Source organism: Lycium ferocissimum, chromosome 8 (genome assembly GCF_029784015.1).
Source record: "Lycium ferocissimum isolate CSIRO_LF1 chromosome 8, AGI_CSIRO_Lferr_CH_V1, whole genome shotgun sequence".
NCBI lineage: Eukaryota > Viridiplantae > Streptophyta > Magnoliopsida > Solanales > Solanaceae > Lycium > Lycium ferocissimum.
The window spans coordinates 16,318,356-16,332,411 of NC_081349.1; the positions used below are offsets into that span (position 1 = coordinate 16,318,356).

Sequence of the window (14,056 nt, forward strand, 5' to 3'; positions counted from 1 at the left end):
CACAAGTAATTTAAGAATGCCTTCTTATGTACTTATATTATTTTAATAATCAAAGATCATCCAATTGGATCTCCTTTATCGTGTTTGATTGAGATGTTTGTTAATCTTATATTGTAAATATATATCTTGTTTGTACTTTTCCCATTGGTTGGAGTCTTGTCAAGAAAAGCATATGGAACGATTAAATAGCAATAGCTTATCCACATTTGACCTAAACTTGATGATTAAAATAAGCCAATAGAGAAGAAGTACACACCTTCTTCAATAAACAATTACCAAGCTTTTTACACTGTTCACGCGATAACATTGTTTATTAAGACTGATTAAGTCTTATTTTTTTTTTGTATTTTCAAAATATTATATATATATATATATATATATATATAAATCAAACTAACCACAAACATATCAAGAACTACTCAAGTTAGTTTTCTCATGGTATTGGTAAACCACTAATATTGCATCTCAACCTTTCTGTTGACCTTGTTTTCTTTTTTCCTTTTTAGGTAAACATGGTTAAAACTCCATTGGATTAATTTAATTTAAATTTAAAAAGAAACTATATAGCGATTTTAAGATCTTAATTATAAAGTTCTGGGATTTTTTTTTTCCTTTTATAATTTTTTTCCGTATCTATTAGTGGTGTCTCTTTGGTCTAGTTGTTAAGTGGGGTTGTTAGCAATATTTTGGTAAAAGGAAAATTGTGGTCCAAAGTTTTAAATAAAAGAACATACATTTACTTGTATTTTAATTTTGATATAATATGCAGTAGTGTGATTAAAATACTCAAATGATCTTTTGTAGGATAATGCAGATTTTTTTTTCTAGCCATCATGCTCGCAATATTTAATTTTTATAATTCATTACAGCCTTTTGCGATGTTATATGGTTCAACACTTGTTGGGATCGAAATAACAGCGCGTCGTGTGTAAACTAAAAAAGAAACCTCGAATGACAATAACAAAAAGAAATTATAAAAAAAAAAAACTCATAATATATTAAACTGGTTTGGTCAATTGACCTACATATGATAGATAAAAAAATTAAACTTGAGAGGATTACACTCATAGTATATTAAATTGATTTGGTCAATTAGACCTACATATGATTGATATAAAAAAAGTAAACAATTGAGAGAATAATCTCCCCTAAACAAGACTTTGTTTGAGGACTACATTGTGGATGATATAGTGTTGTAGTTTCAATTTATAGATGCCCAAATTTTTTTTATCAAGTCAAAGAATAGTCAAATATGAAAGAGAATTATATTTTTTACTTTCAAGAAAAAGTAAAAGTAATTATGATAGTACTTTAACTTTCCTTCAAGAAAAAACAAAACTCAAATTTGGTAAAAAATTCAGGACAAAACTCTAATAATAGTAAAAATTTTACTTTCTGATATGATTAATTACACTATAAACTTCTTTAAAAAAATAATGTCAAACATCATGCATTTATTAAAGAAAAAGAATAGAATCGCATATAGAATCCAGTGATTTAAAAATGAATAAATCGATTAACACAATTAATATTGCAGCGGAATAGATGAGATTTTTTTTCATCTTTAACTAGAGGTCTATATTTCGAGCCTTGAGATTAAAGAATTTCACAGTATAAAGCGCTTTCCTCTTAAACAAACCTTAACTCGTACAAATATAAATTAACCGGACCAATAAAATTTCGAATACCAGATAGTTAATAAAAATCAATACAAATATTCTTAAATAACTCCTAGTTAACAGAATCTTATATAATTCCATCTAAGATTGTCATGCCTCCTCTCTCTCTCTCCCTCCTTTTCCAACCGCACCAAAGGAAAGAAAAATGGCAAATCTCATTAAAGGCAAAAACTTAACTTTTTTAAAAAAGGCATGGAAGAAACTGACAGTATTAAATTAGTACTAATCCTTAAATATCTTAGATACACCAAAGGAAAGAAAAATGGTCAAATCTTAAAGGTAAAAACTTTTTTTTTTTTCCAATAAAAGGCATGGAAGAAGTTAATAATACTAAATTCAAAATAATCCTTAAAATAGAAAGGATACAATCGGAATTAAGAACTTAATAGAAGGGCAAACAGAAACCGAACCACGGTTACTTCCAAACTAAACCATGGTACAGCAAAGTCGACTTTATCTTCTAACACGTATAATATAATATAAAACGACATAAGCCCAAAGCCCAAAGTCAAGCTCTTTTCCCGTTTCCCCATTTTTATTAAAAATTCGTACTTATTGCATCAATACTTGTACCATTTCTTTGTATATTTCTTCTCTCCGAACCCATTTCTCTCATCTCTTGTTATTTCTCTCTTTCATTTTTCTCTCTTTAAATATAACTATATATTTTCTTCCGTTAAAACTTCAAAACCAAAACACACAAACACAACGTGGAAATTCGCCGTTTTGTGACGTCATCAGCGTTTCAAGTCACTGGATTTCTCATTTAGGTACAGTTTGCACCTTCAACTTTCTGATATGTTGATTTTTTACCGTAGTTTTTTTGTTGCAGAAAAGAAGAAAATGATTGTTTTATTGTAATTATATGTTTTTTTTTTTGTAGTATTTCGGTGACGAAGCGGCAGAATTTGATGTGTGTTTATTTTTAGGTTTGTTTTAGCGGTGGTTGAATATATTTTTTCTTTTTTTGAATTTTTGAGCTTTAGAAGGTTGAGAATTTGTTTAATTTAAATACTTTTTTTTTTTTTGAGAATGAAAGAGTTAATTTGTTTAATTTAAAATTAAGGTGAGAATTTTTGTTTTTTGGTGATTGTTTAGCGGTTATTTTTAATCCTTACAACGGATCAGTTAAATTTGGATCGTTATTGCTTTTGTTTAATGTTTACATGGTTGAATTTGTTGTTCGACTTGGTATAATAACTTGTTTTTTGTCCTTGTACTGTCTCTTACAGCAAACAGCCAATTATCATTTTTTACATTCAATTTTTTTTTTTTTTTGGGTGGAAACAATTTTTTTTTTTTTTGTGATTTTGTGACTCATTAACTTAAAACCTAAGGAGGAGTTGAAATGCTTTATGGAAATGATAAATGATGTGAAAATAACGACTACAGAAACAGATTCACTTAACAACCGTGGTCAATTCCCAGCAACGGGAGAGACAAAACACTAGGTGATAACAAAGCTACCTGTTGTTGGTGGGAGGTGGCAGGTATCCCGTGGAATTAGTCGAAGTGAGTGCAACCTGGCTCGGGAAATTAAAAAAAAAAAAAAAAAAAAAAAGAGGTCGCGGAAATAAATGTTGGAAGAGTTGGCATTAATTGAGTGTATGTGATTGTTTGTTGACGTAGCGTCGTAAGTTAGAGTGAAAGAAAGAAAAAAGGGAATGTGAAAGCATCTAGATGCAGAGTTTGCGCACGAGGTGTAATATGGTTCGTTACGTGGAAAGCATGGGCATGCATGGCCGCGCACGTGAATTTTCATCCGTTAATGAGTAGAAGACAACAAATATTCTCTTTAGAGAAGTTCCGCTAGTTTTGAGAGAGAAACTTTAGCAAAATTAATGCGTGTGGAGTTGCAACAAAGGGTGTAGCTTAGTGTGTCAATGAAGTGGGAGAAGAACCATGAGGTCTCAAGTCCAAATCCCGGCTAAGACAAAAACACTAGGTGATTTTTACCCATATGTCTAAGCCTTTGGTGGACAGAGTTACTTGGTACCTGTTGTTGGTGGGAGGTGGTAGGTACCCATGAAGGTTTAAAAAAAGTGCGTAAAAGCACTTTTTTATTTTACTCAAACACTACAAAAATACTTAAAAGCTATTTTGGCTTAAAAACACCTAAAATAAGCCAATCCAAAGAGGCTCTTAGTCGAGGTGCGCGCAAGTTGGCCCTTACATCACGGCTATTAAAAGGAAAAAAAAAAAAAAAAAGTAAATGTTGGAAGAAATACCTAGAGGTATTGTTGTTAAGTGCATTTATTTGAATGCTGTCGAGGCAGCGTTATAAATTAGATTGAAAGAAAGAAAACAGGGAATGTGAAAGCATCTAGATGCAAAGTTTGTGCAGGGAGGTATAATATAGTGCGTTACGTGGAGAGCATGGGCATGCATGACAGTGCACGTGAATTTCCATTCTTTAATGAGTAAAAGACGACAAATATTCTCTTTAGAGAAGTTCTGATAGTTTTAAGAGAGAAAATTTTAGCAAAAATAATGCATGTGGAGTTGCAACCAAGGGTGTGGCCTAGTTGGTCAATGAAGTAGGAGAAGAACCATGAGGTCTCAAGTTCAAATTCCAAAGAAAGACAAAAACATTGGGTGATCTCTACCTATCTGTTTATGTCTAAGCCTTTGGTGTACAGAGTTATCTAGTACCTGTTGCTGGTAGGAGGTGGCAGGTACCCGGTGATATAAGTCGCCGTGCGCGCAAGTTAGTCCGGACACCACGGTCATCAGAAGGAAAATAAGTAAATGTTGGGAGAAAAATCTAGGTGTGTTGCTGTTAAATGCATGTATTTGAATGTTGTTGAGGTAACGTCATAAATTAGAGGGAAAGAAATGAAAAAGGGAATGTGAAAGCATCTAGATGCAGAGTTTGTGCAGGGAGGTATAATATGGTGCATTATGTGGAGAGCATGGGCATGCATGACTGTGCACGTGAATTTCCATTCGGTAATGAGTAGATGACGACAAATATTCTCTTTAGAGAAGTTTCGGTAGTTTTGAGAGAAGATTTTAGCAAAAATAATGCATGTGGAGTTGCAACCAAGGGTGTGGCCTGGTTGGTCAATGAAGTGGGAGAAGAACCATGGGGTCTCAAGTTCAAATTCCAAAGAAAGACAAAAACACTAGGTGATCTCTACCCATCTGTCTATGTCTACGCCTTTGGTGTACAGAGTTACCCAATACCTGTTGCTGATGGGAGGTGGCAGGAACCCTTGATGTTAGTCGTGGTGTGTGCGAGTTGGCCCTGGCACCATGATTATCAGAAAGAAAAAATAAGTAAATGTTGGAAGAAATACCTAGATGTATTGCTGTTAAATGCATGTATTTGAATGTTGTTGAGGTAGCGTCATAAATTAGAGTGACAACAACGGCAACAACATGCTCAGTATAATCCCCATCAGGTGAAAAAAAGAAAAAAGGGAATGTAAAAGCATCTAGATGCAGAGTTTGTGCAGGGAGGTATAATATGGTGCGTTACGTGGAGAGCATGGGCATGCATGACCGTGCACGTGAATTTCCATTCGTTAATGAGTAGAAGACAACAACTATTCTCTTTAGAGAAGTTTCGGAAGTTTTGAGAGAGAAAATTTTAGCAAAAATAACGCGTGTGGAGTTGCAACCAAGGGTGTGGCCTAGTTGGTCAATGAAGTGGGAGAAGAATCATGAGGTCTCAAGTTCAAATTCCAGAAAAGACAAAAACACTGGGTGATTTCGACCTATCTATCTAAGCCTTGGTGGACAGAGTTACCTGTTGTTGGTGGGAGGTGGCAGGTATCTGTTGGGATTAGTCAAAGTGCGCGCAAAGACACCACAGTTTTTAAAAGAAAATTGTAAAATTGTGGAACTGTTGGGAGAAAAGTCTAGGTGTGTTGCTGTTAAATGCATGTATTTGAATGTTTGTTGAGGCTAGCGTCATAAATTAGGGTGAAAGAAAGAAAGAAAGGGAATGTGAAAGCATCTAGAATTCTAGATGCAGAGTTTGCGAAGGGAGGTATAATATGGTGCGTTATGTGAAGAGCATGGGCATGCATGACCGTGCACGTGAATTTTAGGAAATTCGTTAATGGGTAGAAGACGACAAATATTCTCTTTTCGCTAGTTTTGAAAGAGAAACTTTAGCACAATAATGCGTGTGGAGTTCACATGAGTTAAAAAAAAAAAAAAAAAAAGGATGTTAATAAATTGGAAAGCTTTCACAAGTTTTGAGAGGTACGTAAATGGACTGTTTCTAGCCGTTTAATGTGTCTAACGGTTTTTGTATCCTCGTGCACGTGGACCATGTAAACCTACTAGATCAATATAAAATTGAGTGTAACACTAACAGCTTAAAAGATGAAAGAATTGAATTTATCATCCATAAGGCGATAAATATCATAATTATGCCGTGAAGGACTGGCGGGAAACCAGGCATTTAGTTTATTCTCAGGCTTTTAGCTAAGTGCCAGCAGGGATTAATATCCCCACTATGTTCACATGAAGATCTTGTTATATGGAAATGGACATGCAAGAAGTTTGGTCCAGGGCCTGTCACATAGTGTCTGCTTATTGCATCTAATGCTTTAGTTGACTCATTAGCAGAGCAAGGCCCAGATTGGGCAAGCTATTTGAATCTAGTATTCAGAAAGTCCCTTGAGAGTTCATTGCATAGGGGCAAAATCCTTTTATTTGCTTGAAGCTAGACTTTGGACGTTTCCGGTGAGTATTTTACGCCACTGGTCAGATAGTTGATGCTCTTTTTTGAACTATCAATTGTTTCCAAAGTTTCTTGTGTTTGTACTTTCTATTTTTCCAAATAATTTACAAGGTTATACTTTCTTTTTGTCAAATAGGATGTTATATATAAGTAAATTTCATTCTGCTTCCACTGAATGGAAGGTCAGACTTCACCATCTTTTATTACACAGATGACAAGGCTGGATCAAATAAGAGATTGAAACCTTCTTATGTAGCTTCATTTATCTAGAGATATAGTTGTCTTTGACAGGTCTGTTAGATACGATTAATATCCAATTTGATGGTTAAGTATTCATCCTCTATTTTACGAACGGAAAGGCCTTCCCATTCTGAATAAGAATGAGTCTTTCAACTAGACGGCTTCTTTGGATGGGTTTGAGAGAGAGAGAGATAGTTGGTCTAATAACTAGTTTGACTTCCTTGTATCCTAAAACGAGGACAATGTATTATGTCATAGTGTTATCAAAGGTGAAAAACACGTAAAAGCGTCCATCGGGGCTTTAAGCGCAAAGCTTGAGCTTCAATGAAGAGAGGCACAAATAAGAAAAGTAAAAAAGTTTTGTAGTTTAGGAATTACAGCTATAGGCATAGATAACAAATATATCTAGTGTCCTCTCCAGGAAAACTCCATTGGCAGCCTGATAAAAACAAAACTCCATGGGGATGAGACATATGCCCTGGAGCCTTGGTGACTGCGATGAAGCACTCACTTAGTGAGGCGAAGCATTTTGCCTGCTTTGCACTAGCTTTAGGATTTAAACGTGCTATAAACGAGCCTTTGACAACATTATATTGTAGGAGTTCCAAGTTAATTATACAGAACTATAGGGGTTGTTTGGTTTGGAGACAAGTTATACATGGATTAGTAATGCTAGGATTAGTAATTCGTGGATTGTTTCTTGTCGAATGTTTGATTTATTGTAACAAAAGAAATTTGAGGCTGTAGAGGCATCTTTGTCTGTTTAATCATGTATTACTAATAATATATTGTTATTCCACATTCTACCCTGCATAAATTAATAAATAGATTCTCACATAAGAGGCAAAATTACAACCAAACAAGGTACAAGTTATGCTGAATTTAGTTAGGAGATTAATGCTCCTTGTTGAAGCAACTAAATCATGTATGAGTTACCCTATAATTAATGAGGGCACTAATTCTCCTTATTTGTACAACCAAACGACTCCTAAGTACAGATAGAGCTGAAAGTGTAGCAAGTCGAGGAATCATGTATAATGTCAATATTATTTTTTTCCGTCATAACAATAACATGTCCATATAGCCAAGAGTATATAAATATAGGAAGGTCGTGTGAAAAACAACAATTGCAGAATTAGACAATTAATATACTGCTAAGTTAAATGCTTCTCTTGCATATTCTTAAACAACAAATTTAGGAGTTCTAATGGGGGATGCTAGGGATCTTTTCATGGCTGATTCGCATAGCTATTAAGTATTAGTCTAGAGCTGCAGTTGGGAAAACTCTAGAAATATATAGTTGGGAAAAGACATGAGTTCCACCTGAACTTGTCTGGAAAAGTCACTTACACACTTCATCTTCGCGGGGGACCTTTTACCCCCTTATTCTTGTTCGAAGTGTAATTATTACCTCCCTAAAAATAAAGAACCACTTTTCCAGTAGGCAGTGTTTCACACGCTCCTGCACATCAGAGCTATGTAGATGCCAACTAATTTATTCATTTTTGCTTCTTTTTTTCCCACTTCATCTTTCTCCCTCTTCCCTAACACCCGCCAACGCCCCTCTTCTGTCATGAAACACCAAACATATTCTAATACCTACTTTAGAAAAACTCTATTTCCCTCAGTTCCTTCTCTTTGAAATTCAGTACGAGTAATTTTTACATTGAAACATTGACATTGTTGAACGTGAATGTAACAATTTTAGTAACCCAGGTGCTCCTTCATTCCACATCATGTGAGGACCTTATGTTTCTTGTGTTCATAATATCTCCAAAGTCTCACCCTCTTCTATTCCTCTGAACTAGTTTGAACCTTCCACACGCAATCAACGCTTCTCCTCTCTACTTCATAAATATTCATTTCCGTATTTTGAAAGGTATCTTTATTAATCATTATCCAAAAAAAAAAAAAAAAAAAAATTCATTTTCTTAAGTTGATATTTGATAATGTTTTTACCGGAAAAAGCATTTACTGGCAGTTATCTACTGGAAACTTTTCCGGCCAAACCCAACTGCTTTATTTCTTTATCTTTTCTTTCTAGCTCGTTCTCCTTTTTTTTTATTTTTTATGTTTTGTGTGTGCGTGTCTCAAAACCTCTTATCTAAGCATCAAAGATGCCGTAATTTTTATATCTTTCACCATTATAATGGCGTACCAGCTCCTTACTGCTAACTCAGACTTCTCCTCCTCTGTGAAACCCTTCTTAAATAAGGGGTGGGGATGGGGGGTTGGGGTGAGGGGGACTCGGTTAAAAAAAGAAGAAAAAGTTTTTTCGAGGAGAAATGATTGAGGTCGATTTTCGCTGCTGGTTCATAAAGTTGGGATCTTTCGTTTGGAATTGCAGGGAAGAAGGCAAGGAAGGATAAACATAATATTTAATTGACTAATGATATCCAATTAGAAAGTGACAGTTCTGCAATCTAATTCGTGTTGAACTTATTTTATGATTGCTCACGCACCTTCAAGAATGTGCAAACACTTTCTCTACCACATCACCTCTCAAGGGGGGTAATTAATATACTTTAAACAAGAATAAGGGGGTAAAAGGTCACCCACAAAGATGAAGTGTGTAAGTGACTTTTCCGGACAAAGTTTAGGGTGGAACTTATGTCTTTTCCCTAGTATAAATGTCTTTATTGTTTATAAATGTCTTTATTGTTTTAAGGAGCATTGAATATCCAATAATTTCCTTTTAATGTGAAAAGGTTAGATGCAATTCATCACGAGCGCATTTACCTTTGATTGCTACCTTCAGAAAGTATAGTGCATAAATGCCATAGTTTTTTAAGCATCTTTGGAATGTTTTATTCCTCCACCAAATTAGTAGCATACAGAGAGATTGAAGGATTAATGGTTGGCGTTTGTATAATTTCCTTTTAATTGGAGTGCTTGAATTGAAGGTAGTGCATGATTTGGCGCACGCACCTTCTAGTGGGTTTGGGTTGGATTTGAGTTTGCTACCAACATATCATTCCTGACCATCCACTGAGCCTATTAAGCTCATTTTAAGTAGAACTAAACTTATTAATGGTGCTTGTTTTGTTCACTGTTTTTTTAGTAAGTGCAAAAACAGTGAACAAAAAACAAGGACCATTTCACATCAATAGTAACTGCTGTTGTTACTGAGGCAGGCAGGGTCTATCAAAACCATATTACTGTTATTATGATAAATACCATGATTCTTATACCATGACACTTGGAAGTGTGTATTTCTCTCTTTTTTTTAATTGGATCCCACCTTATAATGTAAATTTAATTAACCAACCTTCCAACCTGCTAAATTGCTTAATACTTGTAGCTTCCATAATATATCACTTGTCAGCTTAAATTTTCGTTTAAACTACTACTACAGCTGTCGAATACTGTGGCGCCGCTTTTAATGCCATTCTTATTATGTGATTGAGGTGAATCGTTGAATCATTGCAATGTTGTAACAGTTCTATCAACTCTATAATTGTTTCCTTCTTTTAATTTTGAGATTAAATATTTCTTGACACTTCTATTCCAGCCTTACTTTTTAGCTTCCTTGCTATTCCTTGTTTGATGCTCGATAATATCCTTAACCCTTCCAATCCATAGTTCTGTTGTTTGGTGTTGTGATGATGTTAAGGATCACGTCCTATGATGAACTTGTTGGCAAAATCATAATTTGTCTTTTTTCTACCTGTTGGTGTTGTAGGTTACTGCACAGTTGCTTTGGGGGCTGAAAGTTTCAAGCATAGGTTTTAAACTCCAGGAGGCTTGTTTGACAACAGACCAAATTTCACTTTGTAATCATGCCGTCAAGATCTTGTGCTAATCTTTTGGACATGGCATCTGGAGACATACTAGATATACCTCAGACACCTAGAGCTCTTCCACGTGTGATGACAGTTCCTGGAATCATCGCAGATGGTTATGGAAGCAATGATGGTGATTCAGATAGTATGTCGTCCTCGTATCGAGAACGAAAAATTGTTGTAGCAAACATGCTGCCTTTGCATGCTCGAAGGGATGCAGCAGCTGACAAGTGGTTCTTCAGTTTGGATGAGGATTCTCTTTTATTGCAATTGAAGGATGGGTTTTCTCCTGAAACTGAGGTTGTCTATGTGGGTTCTCTCAAGGTTGATGTGGAGCCTAGTGAACAGGAGGAAGTTGCTCAGCGACTTCTTGAGGAGTTCAAGTGTGTGCCTACTTTTGTACCCCATGACATCCAGGAAAAGTTTTATCACGGCTTCTGTAAGCAGCAACTTTGGCCTCTTTTCCACTACATGCTTCCAATGTGTCCTGATCATGGAGATCGTTTTGACCGGCAGATGTGGCAAGCTTATGTCTCTGCAAATAAAATTTTCGCTGATAAGGTTATGGAAGTGGTTAATCCTGAGGATGATTATATCTGGATTCAAGATTATCACCTCATGGTTCTCCCAACATTTTTGAGGAAGCGCTACCATCGTGTCAAGCTAGGTTTCTTTCTTCATAGCCCATTTCCTTCGTCAGAAATTTACCGAACTCTTCCCGTTAGGGATGAAATTCTGAAAGGGTTGTTAAATTGCGACCTCATTGGCTTTCATACCTTCGATTATGCACGTCACTTTCTGTCATGCTGCAGTCGAATGTTGGGTCTAGATTATGAATCTAAACGAGGACATATTGGACTTGATTATTTCGGCCGTACAGTCTACATTAAAATTCTGCCAGTGGGCATACATATGGGTCGACTAGAGTCTGTGATGAATTTTTCTTCTACTTTTGATAAAGCTAAAGAAGTTCAAGAACAGTTCAAGGGGAAGAAGGTAATTCTAGGTGTGGATGATATGGATATCTTTAAAGGTATTAGTCTGAAATTGCTAGCATTTGAGTACCTACTACAGCAGGACCAGACCTTGCAGGGGAAACTTGTTCTTGTTCAAATAGTAAATCCCGCTCGTAGCTCGGGCAAAGATGTTCAGGAAGCAAAGAGGGAGACATATTCAACTGTTGAAAGGATCAACCAGATTTACGGTACATCTGATTACAAGCCTGTAATTTTGATTGATCGTCCAGTTCCTCGCTGTGAGAAAACTGCATACTATGCTGTTGCTGAATGCTGCCTAGTGAATGCTGTGAGGGATGGAATGAATTTAGTGCCTTACAAGTATATTGTTTGCAGGCAAGGTTCTCCTGGTATGGATGATGCCATGGGTATCAAAACTGATTCTCCAAGGACTAGCATGCTTGTTGTGTCAGAATTTATTGGTTGTTCCCCATCTCTGAGTGGAGCTATTAGGGTAAATCCATGGGATATTGAAGCTGTGGCTGAGGCTTTAAATGTGGCCATTACGATGTCTGATTCCGAGAAACAACTTCGTCATGAGAAGCACTACCGCTATGTAAGCTCTCATGATGTAGCTTACTGGGCTCGTAGCTTTATGCAGGATTTGGAAAGAGCTTGCAAAGATCATTATAGTAAGCGTTGCTGGGGTATTGGTCTAGGCCTGGGCTTCAGAGTTATTGCGCTTTCTCCGAGTTTTAGAAAGTTGTCTATTGATCACATGGTCTCCTCCTATAGGAGGACACAGAGAAGGGCAATATTCTTGGACTATGATGGCACTGTTGTACCTCAGTCATCATTGATTAAAGCTCCAAGCGCTGAAGTTATCACACTGTTGAATGATTTAAGCAATGATCCCAAAAACACAGTGTATATTGTTAGTGGCAGAGGAAGGAGGTCATTAAGCGAATGGCTGGCACCATGTGAAAGGCTCGGCATAGCTGCTGAACATGGGTATTTCATACGGTATGGAGCTAACCCCTTTTGACTTGTATGGATGTTTTGTGTAAAACATGACAGTCCTTTCTTGCAGTTTCCTATATCTTCTCAGTTAAAATTTTGTGTTGAAGTTTTCCTTGGATACCTTGTTTTCCTTGGATACCTTCATGCTAACCAGATTTCTATCATGTGCAGGGGTAGTAAAACTTCGGATTGGGAATGTTTGGTTTCTGATCTTGACTGGAAACCAATTGTGGAACCTGTGATGAAACTTTACACAGAAGCAACTGATGGATCATATATCGAACCTAAAGAGAGTGCTTTGGTGTGGCACCATCAGGATGCAGACCCAGACTTTGGCTCCTGTCAGGCCAAGGAATTGTTGGATCATTTGGAAAATGTACTTTCAAATGAACCTGCAGTTGTTAAGAGGGGCCAACATATTGTCGAAGTCAAGCCACAAGTAAGACCTTCCTCCCTCGTGTATTTGTGTCTGATGCAGATACAGACATTTGCATGTTGCATTATGCTCTTCGAAGGTTTTTACTTGTTTGTGCCTATTTGCAGGGTGTTACTAAAGGATTAGTGGCGCAAAAGGTTCTCTCAATGATGGTAGATAGCGGGAATCCACCTGATTTTGTTATGTGCATTGGAGACGATAGATCAGATGAGGACATGTTTGAGAGCATATTAAGCAGTGTATCCAGTCCGTCTGTCACTGCTGCCCCAGATATCTTTGCCTGCACTGTTGGGCAAAAGCCAAGCAAAGCCAAGTATTACCTCGATGATACTTCTGATGTTCTTAGACTGCTTCAAGGCCTTGCTAATGCGTCTTGTCCAAAGCCAAGACATACTGCTCATTTCCAGGTTGCGTTTGGTGCTGTTCTGTGAGAAGGCAAAGTAGTTGGTGGCACATGTACATGGTTTTACTTATGGAGTTTATCCTTTTATCAATCTTAACTTAATGTGATGCATGGCTGGACTCTAGCCTGACTGTTTCCTGGTTATGCTGCATTCAGGGCTTGAAATTCCCGTTGATGCAGGCTAATTTTTCTGTAGATTTCATCGTCGGTGAAAAACTTTTCTTAGAAGTACAGTTTTGCAGTAGTCATGATGGCTGCCCTGAATGTGATTAACAAACACCATTGCGTTGTATAGATGCTTTTATCTCTTTAGTATAATGGCAGTTCGGTTTAAGTTTTACCTTAGTGGAAGCTGCTACCATTGCTTGATACGTTTTGTGTCAAATGAGTTTGGCAGGACATGTATATAGTACCATACTTTTCTGGAATGCGATATCGAAATGTTATTAGTTCAGTTCTGTTTTCCTACTGTAAATAATCCGATACTGCTATTTGATCATTGCAAAAAGTAGTGGTTATTTTAGGTGCTCTCTATGGTCAATTCAATCTAGTTTCTGACGCTATAAATCAATTTTCTGCTTCAGTTGTTATGTCAGTCGCATCTAATAATTGTATGTTTGACCTGATTAGGATCTCTCAGGTCCCGTTTTGTTTGAAACTGGGATTTCCCAAAGTATAGTAATTTTGGGATTAAAACTAGGTCTTTAAGCTGATAAGTTATCTAGATTATAGTCTCGATTTTAATATTGGATTTAGCTAATACCTCTAACCATGTGATAAATTTAATTTTAGAATTCAAATCGGGATAACGCACCTAATCCCTTTGCTCCAAACGGCCCCTCAA

At 36.4% G+C, this 14,056-nt stretch overlaps 1 protein-coding gene across 1 annotated transcript; it reads left to right on the forward strand.

Annotated features, from left to right (window-relative positions):
- Positions 1-2,209: 2,209 nt before the first annotated feature.
- LOC132067361 (probable alpha,alpha-trehalose-phosphate synthase [UDP-forming] 9) lies at positions 2,210-13,666 on the forward strand. The gene is made up of 4 exons (XM_059460565.1): positions 2,210-2,449; positions 10,298-12,376; positions 12,545-12,812; positions 12,917-13,666. Exons 2-4 carry the CDS (start codon positions 10,395-10,397, stop codon positions 13,238-13,240), a joined length of 2,574 nt encoding a protein of 857 aa, XP_059316548.1. The 5' UTR covers positions 2,210-2,449; positions 10,298-10,394; the 3' UTR covers positions 13,241-13,666.
- Positions 13,667-14,056: the final 390 nt, after the last annotated feature.

What these genes read in the sequence shown, in the direction of transcription:
- LOC132067361 (XM_059460565.1), top strand. Translation starts at nt 10,395, where the DNA reads ATGCCGTCAAGATCTTGTGCTAATCTTTTGGACATGGCATCTGGAGAC. An exon ending in GAACATGGGTATTTCATACG is followed by an intron (nt 12,377 to 12,544) that starts GTATGGAGCTAA and finishes TATCATGTGCAG; the next exon opens with GGGTAGTAAAACTTCGGATT. An exon ending in TTGTCGAAGTCAAGCCACAA is followed by an intron (nt 12,813 to 12,916) that starts GTAAGACCTTCC and finishes GCCTATTTGCAG; the next exon opens with GGTGTTACTAAAGGATTAGT.